This window comes from Dendropsophus ebraccatus, chromosome 10 (assembly GCF_027789765.1).
Source record: "Dendropsophus ebraccatus isolate aDenEbr1 chromosome 10, aDenEbr1.pat, whole genome shotgun sequence".
In the NCBI taxonomy this organism is placed as follows: domain Eukaryota; kingdom Metazoa; phylum Chordata; class Amphibia; order Anura; family Hylidae; genus Dendropsophus; species Dendropsophus ebraccatus.
In genome coordinates this window covers 11,401,725-11,417,546 of record NC_091463.1, presented here as the reverse complement: position 1 = coordinate 11,417,546, position 15,822 = coordinate 11,401,725, and the positions used below count along the sequence as shown (strand labels likewise).

Sequence of the window (15,822 nt, the reverse complement as noted above, 5' to 3'; positions counted from 1 at the left end):
ATGCGGCCGCGAACGTAAAACTTATATCTGTCGAATTAAACTTGATTTTGATGTAAAAAAATTTCTGAGTGGTTTCTCGGGCTGGGCGCAGTATTTTAAGTAAATGACCAGTTTCATCCCGTTTATAAACATGCTAGGAATCAAAATTTAACAACGGCTGTAGTTTCACGACTAGCCCGTACGATCGTAATTCTATGGCCGTAATTTTGGTCGCAAAAGTCCGGCCGGTGAAAACAACGGCTGTTATTTTACGTAGTGTGAACATGCTGCAGCTTATATCTGAGGAAAGATTATAGTCGTACCAATGGGGCCCACAGTGCCCCCATATAGTGTCAGCCACAGTGCCCCCATAATAGTGATGGCCACAGTGCCCCCATAACAGTGACAGCCACATTGCCCCCATAACAGTGACAGCCACAGTGCCCCCATATAGTGTCAGCCACAGTGCCCCCATAACAGTGACAGCCCAGGGCCCCCATATAGTGTCAGCCACAGTGCCCCCATAACAGTGTCATCCACAGAGCCCCCATATAGTGTCATCCACAGTGCCCCCATAATAGTGATGGCCACAGTGCCCCCATAACAGTGCCAGCCACAGTGCCCCCATAACAGTGTCAGCCACAGTGCCCCCATAACACCGCCATCCACAGTGCCCCCATAACAGTGCCATCCACAGTGCCCCCATAACAGTGTCATCCAGAGTGCCCCCATAACAGTGACAGGCACAGTGCCCCCATAACACCGTCATCCACAGTGCCCCAATAACAGTGTCCTCCACAGTGCCCCCATAACAGTGTCCTCCACAGTGCCCCCATAACAGTGTCCTCCACAGTGCCCCCATAAAAGGGTCAGTAACAGTACCCCCATAACAATGTCAAAAGCACTGGCTATCCTGGACTCATACAGCCTCACTCCCTTACATACCACTATACAGTGCTTACATAACATGGTACACCCCTTTATCGGCCGGCAGTTTGGTTGCTGTGTACATTCCTGCACTTGGCTGCTCACCAGCGTAACGAGAGATTATACCGCCTGGCACATGCCACCGGTAAGGCTGGCTCTGCCCGTCATACCGCACTGTTATTGTCACCGTCCCTGATAGCTGTGTGTGTGTGTGTGTATGTTGCGGGTGTATTTAGCCCCATAATCACACAATCTCAATTGTTTGTTAGATTCATTAAAAACACCACTAATTCTGACTGCATTCTTCAGAAGAACCAGCAGATGGCGCAATTGCTGCTGGATAAATCACCATTGTTTGTCACCCACTTTTCCGGAGCCCTGAATGTCTGATATGCTTAGTTATCCAGCCATGGAGCGCCATTTTTTATGATGCATGACGCTTCACAACTTAAATCATTCAGACCCTTTAGAAATCCAAAAAAAATTCACCTCTCCCGACTACAGAAAAATAGTAAGGGATTCCCTGATCATAATACTATAGTCTGATGGTGAGGACCTGACTGCTGGGCACCCCACTTATCCCAGTATGGCCATATAGTGAACATCTAACAGCACCAGTGAGCAAATAATACCGCCATATAGTGTTATGGAAGAGGACCAAACACAGCAGCCATATAATACAGCAATAGAAAGAGTACAAAACAGTGTCAGGCAGTGAGCAAATAATACCGCCATAAAGTGTTATGTAAGAGTATCATACACAGCGCCCATATAATACAGCAATAGAAAGAGTACAAAACAGTGTCAATGAGTAAATAATACCGCCATATAGTGTTATGTAAGAGTACCGTACAAAGCACCCATATAATACAGCAATAGAAAGAGTACAAAACAGTGTCAATGAGTAAATAATACCGCCATATAGTGTTATGTAAGAGTACCGTACAAAGCACCCATATAATACAGCAATAGAAAGAGTACAAAACAGTGTCAATGAGTAAATAATACCGCCATATAGTGTTATGTAAGAGTACCAAACACAGCGCCCATATAATACAGCAACAGAAAGAGTACAAAACAGTGTCAGATAATGAGTAAATAATACCGCTGTATAGTGTTATGTAAGAGTACCGTACACAGCACCCATATAATACAGCAACAGAAAGAGTACAAACAGTGACAGTGAGTAAATAATATCGCCATATAGTGTCACATACCGTACACAGCACCCATATAATACAGCAATACGGAGAGAACAAAACAGTGTCATATAGTGAGTGAATATTACCACCATATAGTGTCACATAGCGTACACAGCACCCATAACACAGCTATAGGATAAGTACACAGAATTGTATCTAGTCTTTTTCCCGCAGGGCGCCATCAGTCCAGTATCTATATATCACAGATGAGGCAGAACAGCCTGTTGGCGCCCCCTGGTGGCCAGAACCCAGGGCACGTGCCCCATAATCCCTCTCTTACCCTTGTACTGATGGACAGTAACTAAATAATACCACCATTCAAGGCACATACATGTTCATCATGCATCAGTGTCAGTCTTCACTGTGGTTCTCGCATTGTATTCATGAAGCAGGAGGCTCAGGATGAACAGCACGATGTGGCAGTGCTGCAGGGCATTTTGGGAAGACACAGAATAAGTGTGATTCTGGGAATGACACGTGACGCTTCATTATTCTTCCCGTATAGATTTCCGTGTACTTGGACATCAGGTCCTGAGCGCGGTCTCCATGGTTACGTCATTGCTCCCCGAGGACACCGCACTGATGATGAGACCGTGGCGTGACTGCGATTATGTCATCTGTGCCTCCCGCTCCCCCGTAAGGTCATGTGACCGATCAATGTACTGGAATCTGCTCCATGTAATTGTGGTTATTACGGATCCATAGATGGTGATGGCTTCTATGTGGATGCAGCGGGTTCTGATGTCACGCTGAATAACCAGACAATTGTGCCGATCAGGGCCCTGGGAAAGCTGGGTGACAACGTAAGTGCTATTACAGCTTTCACAGAGCACTGCAGGGGAAAGCTAGACGGGCCTTGGCGGCCATAACACCTGCTATACACTGTTAGGCTATGTTCACACTGCATATGAGTCCGGCCACATTTCGTACGCCGCCGTACATGTGCGGCTGAGACTACGGGCGTGGGAAAAATAGACATGCGGCCGGATGCGTACGAACTGCGAACACACGCCCGTAGTACAGTTCTGCTTCCCTAGCTTGATTCGAAGCGATCTGAAACAGGTCATTTACTTGGAAATCTTCGCCCAGCCCAATAAAACACACAGAACCTTTTGGATCGAAAAAAGTTCAATTTAGCTGAAATAAGTACTGCGTACGGGATCGCATGGAAATCCACGGCCGTGAGTGCAAACATTTCCGTCCTCAAACAATGGTCTTGTTCATTTTTCATGGCGCCGTATACGATCCGGCAGTAAGCTCATACGTAGTGTGCACTGTGCGGGCGTATATCGTATACTTCCCAGCGAACGCATCAACCTCAAAACTACCTGCGTATATTCGCGGTTCGCACTACGGACGGAAACATATGCAGTGTGAACATAGCCTTAGGCGGTATGCTGCTTCTGGTTTGCTGTCATTGTCCATACAAAAGCTATCACTTGTTATCCCCCAACAATATTTCCATCGTGCAGTGAATAAATAATACTGCCATACAGTGCCAAATAACAGTATGATACAGGGCCCACATAATACAGTGAAATAATCATGCTGTACAGTCTGTAAATAATACTACTAGTACCCAGTGCTAAATACAGGGTTCACAAACTACCGCCATATACTGAACAAATTGTGTGACAGTCTGTAAATACTACTACTACACAGTGCTAAATAACTGTCCACAAACTACCGCCATATAGTGAACTAATTGTGCCATACAGTCTGTAAATAATACCACTACACAGTGATAAATAAGTGTCCACATACTACCGCCATATAGTGAACTAATTGTGCCATACAGTCTGTAAATAATACCACTACACAGTGATAAATAAGTGTCCACATACTACCGCCATATAGTGAACTAATTGTGCCATGCAGTCTGTAAATACTACTACTACTACTACTACTACACAGTGCTAAATAACAGTGTCCACATACTACCGCCATATAGTGAATTGTGCCATACAGTCTGTAAATAATACCACCAACCAGTGCTGAATAAGTGTCCACATACTACCGCCATATAGTGAACTAATTGTGCCATACAGTCTGTAAATAATACCACCAACCAGTGCTGAATAAGTGTCCACATACTACCGCCATATAGTGAACTAATTGTGCCATACAGTCTGTAAATAATACCACTACACAGTGCTAAATAACAGTGTCCACATACTACCGCCATATACTGAACAACTTGTGTTACAGTCTGTAAATACTACTACTACACAGTGCTAAATAACAGGGTCCATATACTACCGCCATATACTGAACAACTTGTGTGACAGTCTGTAAATACTACTACTACACAGTGCTAAATAACAGGGTCCACAAACTACCGCCATATACTGAACAAATCATGCCATACAGTTTGTAAATAATACCACTAACCAGTGCTAAATAAGTGTCCACAAACTACCGCCATATAGTGAACTAATTGTGCCATACAGTCTGTAAATAATACCACTACACAGTGATAAATAACAGTGTCCACATACTACGGCAATATAGTAAACACTTTATGCTATACAGTCTGTAAATAATACCACTACACAGTGATAAATAACAGTGTCCACAAACTACCGCCATATAGTAAACACTTTATGCTATACAGTCTCTATATAATAACTACACAGTGCTAAATACTGTGTCCATATACTACTGCCATATAGAAAACACATTGTGCCATACAATCTCTATACAATAACTACACAGTGCTAAATAAGAGTGTCCACATACTACCGCCATATAGTAAACCCTTAACAGTGCCACACATTGCCTGAATACATCTTCTATATATTGCTTTATGCCACTACCATACAATATCCATATAATACTGGTATAGAGTAAATCTATAATGATGCATAATATCACAAACCGCTAACTGTACTGTACCATGCCCATATAATTCTGCCATATAGTGAACACATAACAGTGCCATAAAGCACCTAAATAATACCACCGTACAGTGACACTGCCAGTTAGTACCTCCTTATTACTGTCATACGGTAAACACATAACATGCATATTATACCGCTATATGGTGCTATAACGGTATTGTAGGGCGCCTACATATCAGTGCCATACCGTAGCCGTACAATGATAATAATAATACTGTCAGATAGGGTCAGTCTGGGGATAATATCTGTTAGGGTGTGAGAGTGTGGCGCCCCCCGCTGGCCTGTAATATATAAGGGCTGCCTGCAGATGTGTCTTATCAGCCACTAGTTGTGTCTGGCCTGATGTCTCAGCCCTTCCCTGCTGCTGTCTGTCCCTGAGCCGAGGAGGAGGAGGAGGAAGAGGCAGAGGAGGAGGAGGAGGAGGAGGGGGGATAATGAGGTAACATGTGAAATCCTCTGTTTCCAGGCAGGTCAGCGATGTGATCTCAGGCCTGATCCATATTCATAATATCACCGTGTGTTGTCATCTTCTATATCAGACGCTTTACACATCCGTCCCTCCCGCCTCCCCCTCCTCTCCATTGGCCGCAGCCTCGGAGGCTCTGGCAGCCCATTGGTCGGCCGCGGCACCTGTCAGATGGCAAGGCTCCTTTTATTCAGCCTAAGGAGAAAGAAACAGTCACAAAGCAGAACACGAGGGAGAGAGGAGAAGACGAGGAAGACGAGACTGACGGAAAAAAACATGACGGACAAAGGCGGCAGCGGCCACCACTAGACCACCAGGAACCTGCCAGGAGGCGTCTCATCAGGGATAAGGAAGGAGAGGACAATTCCTCTAAGGAGGACGCAACGGACAAGGAGAAGAACGGCCAAGAATGGTAGACCCCAGCCCTGAGCAGCTGATGGCCAAGAGTTGAAGACCACCATCTTCTTCATCACTGGTGACCCCGAGACTGCAGCCTCCGAGACGGTAAGATGGTCTATTCCTTATACTGCCCCCCCCCCCCATCTCCTCCATGGTGTCTCCCCACCCCCGATCATTGACACCAAATTCCTCTTCTTCTCCATAAAAGTGCACAGCACGCGCCGGGCCGGCTCTGCTATGCGGTGTGGACCGTTATTGTAGAAGGTGATGTCATGTGACGATGATGTCATAGAGTATAATGTTGGGTAGGAGCGTATATATATATATATCTGTAAAATAACGCCATAGATCCGCCAAATAATGCCAAATATCGGCCATAGAGGCCGATACATTTCCCAGTGTTGAGCGCCACCTATACCCGAAATTAAAGGATAGCGACAAACAGGAATGATACCAGGGGGATGTTATAGAGATAAGCTTAAAGGGGAAGACGCACAACGTAGTCGCTGGGGGGGGCGGAGGGTTCGGCTCAAATTCATGGTCAAGTTGTAGATTTCCTTAGTTACGGGGTAAAAACCTTTGTTTATGTTCAGCAACAACAAACAGTGACACCTGGAGGTGGATGGGAGTACTGCAGGGAGCCAGAGAATGGTCAGAGTCATCAGGGTCTCTCCCAGGGATCCTCCTCATCTCATCTCAAGTTTCTTGCTGGGTTTTTAGTCAGGGGGCAATTGTTTTACTGCCCCCCATATAGTGTAGAATGGGGTGATATTCTTGGCAGGGAGTCCCAATGATGGGGGGAGTAGTATTTAGCTGAGTAGTGATGATTGGTTCCTTTGCACCATGTGACCATATATTTTCTGGGCTGGGTGGGTCTCCTGGACATAGTGCTGCCCCCCAGGGGCCCAGACATATATGGGGGTCACTCTCTATAGAATAAACTGCTTCCATTTTCCTTACCACTAGGGGTAGCTACTGAGCTGTATATTCTGTATGCAGTGGGCTCCCCCTAGTGGCGGCTTCCGGCAGAAATATGTCACTTGGCTGTGCCAGGCGACTAACTCCGCTCTGCTGCCTCTGTCAGTGTAGAAGATATAGTGATGGTTCCTCACAGAATTTGGGATCTTGGGGCAGTCTCTTTTATGAAGACTTCTGTACCTCGCCAGTCTGAGACCCTTCTGGAATCTTTTAGGCCATTACGATGGTCTCTTTTTGCTTTCTGAGGTTCCAGGGTTTTGTATAAAGTTGGTGTATTGTTATCTGATTTGGTATACTCTGGGGTAGCAGAGCTGAATCGGTCACTGTGCTGTAACATCTCAGGAGCCGCACAGTACTGGTACTGATAGTAACACCTCACAGTGCACTAGAGCTCCATCTAGTGGCCATAATTGCTTATATGAAATCAGACAGTGATAAGTCTGTGCTATATAAATGTGAACAGCACAAAGTGATATCACTGTACAGGGATACTACACACAGTGATGTCACAGTACAGGGATAATACACAGTGATGTCACAGTACAGGGATAATACACAGTGATGTCACAGTACAGGGATAATACACAGTGATGTCACGGTACAGGGATAATACACAGTGATGTCACAGTACAGGGATAATACACAGTGATGTCACAGTACAGGGATAATACACAGTGATGTCACAGTACAGGGATAATACACACAGTGATGTCACAGTACAGGGATAATAAACAGTGATGTCACTGTACAGGGATACTACACACAGTGATGTCACAGTACAGGGATAATACACAGTGATGTCACAGTACAGGGATAATACACAGTGATGTCACGGTACAGGGATAATACACAGTGATGTCACGGTACAGGGATAATACACAGTGATGTCACGGTACAGGGATAATACACACAGTGATGTCACAGTACAGGGATAATACACACAGTGATGTCACAGTACAGGGATAATACACACAGTGATGTCACAGTACAGGGATAATACACAGTGATGTCACAGTACAGGGATAATACACAGTGATGTCACAGTACAGGGATGATACACACAGTGCTGTCACAGTACAGGGATAATAAACAGTGATGTTACGGTACAGGGATAATACACAGTGATGTCACGGTACAGGGATAATACACAGTGATGTCACAGTACAGGGATAATACACACAGTGATGTCACAGTACAGGGATAATACACAGTGATGTCATAGTACAGGGATAATACACACAGTGATGTCACAGTACAGGGATAATATACACAGTGATGTCACAGTACAGGGATAATACACAGTGATGTCACAGTACAGGGATAATACACACAGTGATGTCACAGTACAGGGATAATACACACAGTGATGTCACAGTACAGGGATAATACACAGTGATGTCACAGTACAGGGATAATACACACAGTGATGTCACAGTGCAGGGATAATACACACAGTGATGTCACAGTGCAGGGATAATACACAGTGACGTCACTGTACAGGGGTAATACACACAGTGATGTCACAGTACAGGGATAATACAAACAGTGATGTCACAGTACAGGGATAATACACACAATGATGTCACAGTACAGGGATAATACACACAGTGATGTCACAGTACAGGGGATAATACACACAGTGATGTCACAGTACAGGGATACTACACACAGTGATGTCACAGTACAGGGATAATACACAGTGATGTCACAGTACAGGGGGGATAATACACAGTGATGTCACAGTACAGGGGGGATAATACACAGTGATGTCACAGTACAGGGATAATACACAGTGATGTCACAGTACAGGGGGGATAATACACAGTGATGTCACAGTACAGGGATAATACACAGTGATGTCACAGTACAGGGATAGTACACACAGTGATGTCACAGTACAGGGGGGATAATACACAGTGATGTCACAGTACAGGTATAATACACACAGTGATGTCACAGTACAGGGATAATACACAGTGATGTCACAGTACAGGGATAGTACACACAGTGATGTCACAGTACAGGGATAATACACACAGTAATGTCACAGTACAGGGGGGATAATACACAGTGATGTCACAGTACAGGTATAATACACACAGTGATGTCACAGTACAGGGATAATACACACAGTGATGTCACAGTACAGGGATAATACACACAGTGATGTCACAGTGCAGGGATAATACACACAGTGATGTCACAGTACAGGGATAATACACACAGTGATGTCACAGTACAGGGATAATACACAGTGATGTCACAGTACAGGGATAATACACAGTGATGTCACAGTACAGGGATAATACACACAGTGATGTCACAGTACAGGGATAATACACACAGTGATGTCACAGTACAGGGATAATACACAGTGATGTCACAGAACAGGGATAATACACACAGTGATGTCACAGTACAGGGATAATACACACAGTGATGTCACAGTACAGGGATAATACACAGTGATGTCACAGTACAGGGATAATACACACAGTGATGTCACAGTACAGGATAATACACACAGTGATGTCACAGTACAGGGATAATACACACAGTGATGTCACAGTACAGGGATAATAAAAGACAATGATGTCACTATCCAAGTACAGTGTTGCGGTACAGCTGATAGGTATCTGATCTGTAGGACTGCTTGGAGAAGTACCACATTATCATGACAAGGCCGCCCCGTAGACAGAAGCGACATACTCCACTCTGCTACATCTGTACAACATTAAGGATTAGGATGTCCTATGTACGTGTACCTGAGGGAAGCCTCTCCTATCTCTCCCTCTATCTGCCATACTCCCACATCAGGCCTTGTTCACACTCCATCTTTCATCTCACATATTTTGGATCATATACACATCCTGCATAGTGCCTACAGTCCACGTCCATTGTTCCTGCACTGTGGATTGTGAGGTGTATTATTTTGCGCCTGTATTTCAGTAGCCTAAGGCTTCCTGACTCGCCACCATGTAAGTGAGGTAAGGGTCTTGTTACCCATAGCAACCAGGTCCCAAAATGAAAGCCAAACTTTGGTTGGTTGGTATGGACAAGGCGGCCATGACACGTTGGTGAGTCCGGCACCCCTTACATGTTAATCCCTCACAGGGTCTGTGCACATCTCGTTGCACATGGATTGTATAGCGCCTCTATGTGGCCGCATGAGACGAGAACATGTTACAAGATGTAAATATTTAGAAGCATATGGCGGTATATTAGGACCTATAATGTAGCTGTGTGTATTAGCTGCCCCCCGTGCAGTCACTTATCAGTATCCATTAGGCTTTACGGTAGTCGTTGCCCATGGCAACCAGTCACAGCTCACAATGAGACGCTCAGTACCAGACCTCAATGCACATTGTGACCAGCAGGCGGCGCCCTCATCGTCCTGCCTGACACAAGGAGCTGTCCCAAGTGCTGAAGCTGCATGTAGCAGCGCTGTACATGTAACACATGGCCACTTATAGGGCATTTCCGGGATTTAAAGGGGCACACCGATATATCTTACATATCTTTTTTCAAAACTACAATTTTCGTCATGCAGAAGGCTTTCCAGGCATGATGGGGGTTGTCGTTTTGCAACAGCCAGAAAGTAATCATTACAAATATCGTGTGTATGTCCCTTTAAATTGAGAATACAATGAAAAATATTGACATTTAGACCAATGTATGGTCAGCTATAGGTATTGATGGCGGATCAAGGTATACTTATTATCAATGGGAGGAGTTGTAGTCTGCAGTGTATAGGAGTCTGGAGTTAATAGTGGTGGTAGTAGTAGTAATATTGGGGTCAGGGCTTCTTATACTACATTGTGTATCTCTTTATTCTGCAATGGCCGATAACAGCAACACACAGCAGCATAGCATGAGAGGCCAAATGTCCCTTTAAGTGGTTTCCATAACAATAAGGGAGCTCCGGAAAGCCACAATGGCGGGTTTCAAGATGGCGGAGTGATGGCGTAAGATGTTTGAATCTTGATGCAGATGTAGCAGAGCTGAATTTGTAATTTAATGACTTCTCAGTAGGTTTCCCTGCATAACGCACAAAGATGACAAACTCAGCACCGCTGCATCCGCTGCCATTTACAGATATCCTATAACATTCACTGATATTGGGAATATATAATCCATCCCCACGGCGTTGGTGTAGCAGAGCTGGGCGGCGTGCTCGGGGTTAATATTGTGCCTTCATTCTCCTGTCATTGGGAGAAAGCGCTCAGGGTGTTGCCATGGCAACATCTTAGTGCGAGCAAAAGAGAGCGTAGGAGACAGGGCTTAAGATGGGGAGACGAATGAGGGGAGCTGGCGAATTATAAGAGAGGGGATGAGGAGAGGAAGCGGCACGAGGTGGAGGAGGCGACAAGAAAGGGATCAAGGATTTGTACTGGTGAGAAAGAAAAGGGAAAACACTGGAGCGCGCCAGCCAAGATGGAGGATGAGGAGGAAGAACAGATGGGGGATGGGGGGGGATTACTAAATCAATGGCCGCTCAGACAAGAAAAATGATAAGACTTCGATGGTGTCAAAGACGAGGAGACGTATATATAAAATATGGGGGGAGGGACGCAGAGAATTCATCAAAACTGGTGGCAATGGATGCTAGAGGAGTCACCCATTGTAACCAATCCAGTCATTGCTTTCATTTTACAGAAGCCCTTTAAAAAATGAGAGCTGCAATCTGATTTGTAAAATGAAAGATGGGACCTGATTGGTTGCTGGGGGCAGCTGCTGCACACGTCACTTACACCGTCTGTTATCGCTTAGGAAATTCTTAAAGGGACACTCTGTGAAAAATGAGTGCATGATCTGAAGGGTGGAGCATGAGCTCTTCTTGTTGTGAAGCTCCACCCCCCATATCTGATACGAGGTATACTATAGTATATCAGTTTTACTTGGAGGGTTCCTTTGAGAGTGTTTTTGTCTACCTATGTGTGACTGAAGGACTGTTATTGCCCTCAGGGGTGGGACCTGATGTTGTTATAGCGAGAGGGGCAGCAATAGGGAAGCAGACATGATGCCAATGTTATAGGTGGTAGTAATGGTATTGATTTTACACTTATTGACAGATGCAATCTTTATACTGATTATGTGTAATATGGCCTTGTGTTTTGTCTCCCCACAGATCCACCAACCCACAGCAAGATCATCATTGTCTTCTTCTGTATTTTCCTTCAGCATGCCTCATATCCACTCCATAAGAATGAAGAGGTCTCTTCCTTGGACAAAGACTTGGGCCCTCCTAGTTATTTGCCAATCATTGTACATTTCTGGTTTAGCGTTCTGTCCTCCTCAGTGCGTCTGTGAGACAAGGCCCTGGTTCACACCACAGTCTGTGTACCATGAAGCCAAGACAGTGGACTGCAATGACCTTCTACTGACGCACATCCCAGAAAATATCTCCATCGACACCCAAGTGCTACTTCTACAGAGTAATAAGATTTCACACATGGGTTGGGAACTTCAAGATCTGGTCAACCTTACTGAACTTGACTTGTCTCAAAACCATTTTCAGAGCATTCAGGATTTGAGTGTGTCAAACCTTTCCCACCTCATCACCCTTTATCTGGAGGAGAATCAGCTCACGGAACTGCCAGACTATTGCCTAAAAGATCTAGAGAGTCTAGAAGAGTTATATATCAATCACAACCAGATCAATTATATCGGCCCTCGAGCCTTTGCCGGCTTGGGCAAGCTACTGAGACTTCACCTCAATGCCAACCGTTTAAGTATCATTGACTCAACATGGTTTGAAGACCTTCCAAACCTTGAGATACTTATGATTGGGGAGAACCCTGTGAGTGCCCTTCAAAACCTGAACTTTCAACCACTTGGAAGGTTACATAGTCTAGTATTGGCAGGGATGGAGCTTAACTGGGTTCCAGAAAATGCCTTCTTTGGGTTGGACTACCTTGAAAGCCTCTCGTTTTTTGATAACCGTCTTACGTCTGTGCCCAAGGAGGCACTGAAGCACTTGAAACTGTTGAAGTTCCTGGACCTTAACAAAAATCCTATAAGTAGGATTCGGACTGGAGATTTTAAAGACATGCCTCATCTTGAGGAACTCAGCTTAAATTCGATGGAGGATCTAGAACGTGTGGAAGCTGAAGCTTTCCAGGATCTACCCGAACTTATTAAATTAGAAATCTTCAACAATCCTAGGTTGACCTACCTGGATCCAAGTGCCTTTGGACCCAACGTTGGCGCTTTGAAGACTTTACTTCTTAGCAATAATCGATTGGCACTAATACCGCTTAAAGTATTTCAGACACTACCGGGATTATCCGAAATCAGCTTATACAGTAATCCTCTGCGCTGTGATTGCCAGAACAACTGGAAAGGACTTTCATCAGTTCAGCTGATAGAAGCCCAAGCCACACTTTGTACAAGCCCACCACTGGTCAGCGGACACCTCTTCCAGGAAATACAAGGCCAAGCTTGGTTAAGTCGGTGTCCTCCACTAATAGATGAACATTCCTTTCCGTCCCGGCTTCACCTTTCCAAACACCAGCTGGTGTCTCTCAATTGCCAAGCCAGTGGTCATCCAAAGCCAGAGATATACTGGATAACCCCACATGGAGAAAGAATATCAGGAGGAACGGGCCGAATCCGAATCCAAGCTGAGGGTTCTCTGGAAATTTTGGATGCAACAGAAGAAGACTCTGGGTCATACATGTGCCAAATGTGGAACTCTGATGGTACGGACAGTAAAAGTGTTGTCATCTTTATCAATGGGACTGAGGAGCAGGAGTTCACTTCTCTTTCGATAGTCACCAAGAAAGTTCATTCCAATTTCGTTGTGGTGGAGTGGAAGATGTTAGGTGGGCCAATCAATGCTCCCAATGTCCTAGTTCCAGCACTATGGACCTCTGCAACCATGAGAATACACAACCCACATATTAGTTACACTGCCAAAGTTCCCCTAGATATACAAGAGTACAACCTCACACATCTACAGCCTTCCACCAAGTATGAGGTCTGCTTCACAGTGTCGTCTCTATCGCGGCCAAGTCAACAGTCTTGTCTCAATGTGACCACTAAAGACTCTTCCTTTTCTGTGGCCGCAGTTGGACGGCCGGTCAGTATTGCTCTCTCGGCAGCTCTAGGCTCTCTCATTGCTGGACTTTGCATGGCTGCTGTCATTGTATATGCCGGACATCACCTCCGTTACAAAAGCTGTGGACATTCCTTAAAAAAGTATATGCAGAGGGCTTCCTTCATCCCTCTCAATGATTTCTATCCTCCACTCATCAGCCTGTGGGAAGGAGAGATCGAGAAGGAAAAGGAGAGCAGCTTGGAACAGCCAGTTTTGGTGCCACCTCAGGAGGATAAGACTTTTCCAACGGTGGTTCAGATCGATACGTCAAAGACTTACATGTGGCAGCCTTAAGCCCCTGACACTATGAACTGGACATTGGGCCCAAGAATTTCATGTGTAGAAAATGTTCTTGTCTTAGAAAATTTTTGTACCAGCCGATATGACGAGATGTTGGTGACATTAGCACAATTTTGCCCGGACTGGCTTCAGCGAGAGACTGGGGGGGAATATTTGGTTCTTCTTTTGGTCTTTGGTTCTCGGTTTGACCTCCATTACCAGCTTTTAAAAGTTTATACGTCACGTGTCTTTCATGAAAAACTGTTAATAAGAAGGGAATTTTGGACGTTCAGCCCAGCCTGTGTCTCATGATTTTGTTGTGTTGTTTCAAATATTGAGGTCTTAAACTTTGGGTACTACCAAAGGGGTATTATCGGGGCACAAATGCAAAACCTTTAACAGGAGCTAATCCTATACTCCCTATAGCCACAACTGATAGATCAGTGGCTTATAAACATATGAACCTACACTACCTGTCAGTGGTCTACATTAGACATGAGCATAACGCGAGCATGCTCGCTCATTCAGCATATGAATACCAGTGGCTGAAGATGTTGGGTGCAGCCCAAGGGAGTCTATGGCTGTATCCATGTTTTCCCAGACTCCCAAGGACTGCATCCAACTTCTAATCAAATGCCTAAGGATCGGATATGAGCATGCTGGAGATACACTCATCTCTTGTCTACGTCTAATGGGGCCAATACTGTGACACTGTGAGTTATTTAGTCATGTATCTTAGGGGTCGGAGCTGCATTTTCCTGGTACAAAGCTCTATATCTGCTGTGTAGATAAAGACATAAGGGTGCACTCACACTTTAAAGGAGAACTCTGGTATGGGGTGATTTTTGGCAAAGTGCTGGGGGGAAGATGAAAGAAGTAACAGGCTCTCATCTGTCCCACTCCAGCCCTGATGCCGGTATCCCGCATTCTGGGCGCTTCTGGGTCGGAGTGGCCACCTGGGAGGTGACGTGTTAGGCCCGCTCAACCAGTCAGAGGCCAAGGTGGGACTTTGCTACGGCCGCTGACTAGCTGAGCAGGCCTAACACGTCACCTCCCAGGTGCCCACTCCAACCCAGAACTTCCAGGACTGGGGGACCGGAGCTGAGGGATACCTGCACCCGCACTAGAGCAGAAAGGTTAGAGCATGTTACTTCTTTCAACCACCCCCTCCCCTCTGTCAAAAATCACCCCATTCTGGAGTTCTCCTTTAAGCCCCTATAGACACCACACATGGCTCAGTTTTGCCCAAAGGGGCCCCCGTGTAATACAGTGTTCACCTGTGATTGATGAAGAAAAATACCCAGCAGCACAAGAGGAATTAAAGAAGCACTCCTGCAATTTTGTTTGTCATCCATGTAATACACAACCCCCATCACTATTCCTGCAGTGTCATCTGTTTCATTGCAGCTCTGCTGTCTCTATACATTTCATTATTGCATTGGTCATGTGACCTCTGATGAGCCTACATCTTGACTTTCAGACTAGAAACTGTACCCTCTCTCTTTCAAATCTGCTATTAATCCCATGATGCATCAGCACAGCCTCACATGGGCAGCTATAGGCAGTACGATATGTGCCTGCTGGGCAATAATC

The 15,822-nt window shown here is 45.3% G+C and overlaps 2 protein-coding genes across 4 annotated transcripts in view; one reads left to right on the top strand and one right to left on the bottom strand.

Annotated features, from left to right (window-relative positions):
• LOC138802926 (properdin-like) overlaps positions 1-15,822 on the bottom strand; it is a 67,480-nt gene that overhangs the window by 24,119 nt on the left and 27,539 nt on the right. The window lies entirely within an intron of this gene.
• LOC138802925 (leucine-rich repeat neuronal protein 1-like) lies at positions 5,624-14,521 on the top strand. 2 transcript variants are annotated; one of them, XM_069986689.1, is made up of 2 exons: positions 5,624-5,978; positions 11,980-14,521. In XM_069986689.1, the coding sequence occupies exon 2, from the start codon at positions 12,034-12,036 to the stop codon at positions 14,242-14,244; it is 2,211 nt and encodes a 736-aa protein (XP_069842790.1). In that variant the 5' UTR covers positions 5,624-5,978; positions 11,980-12,033; the 3' UTR covers positions 14,245-14,521. The 2 variants fall into 2 exon arrangements, with proteins under 2 accessions (XP_069842790.1, XP_069842789.1); XM_069986688.1 differs by lacking the exon at positions 5,624-5,978 and adding an exon at positions 11,118-11,244.

What these genes read in the sequence shown, in the direction of transcription:
- LOC138802925 (XM_069986688.1), top strand. Translation starts at nt 11,182, where the DNA reads ATGAGGAGAGGAAGCGGCACGAGGTGGAGGAGGCGACAAGAAAGGGAT. An exon ending in GGGATCAAGGATTTGTACTG is followed by an intron (nt 11,245 to 11,979) that starts GTGAGAAAGAAA and finishes GTCTCCCCACAG; the next exon opens with ATCCACCAACCCACAGCAAG.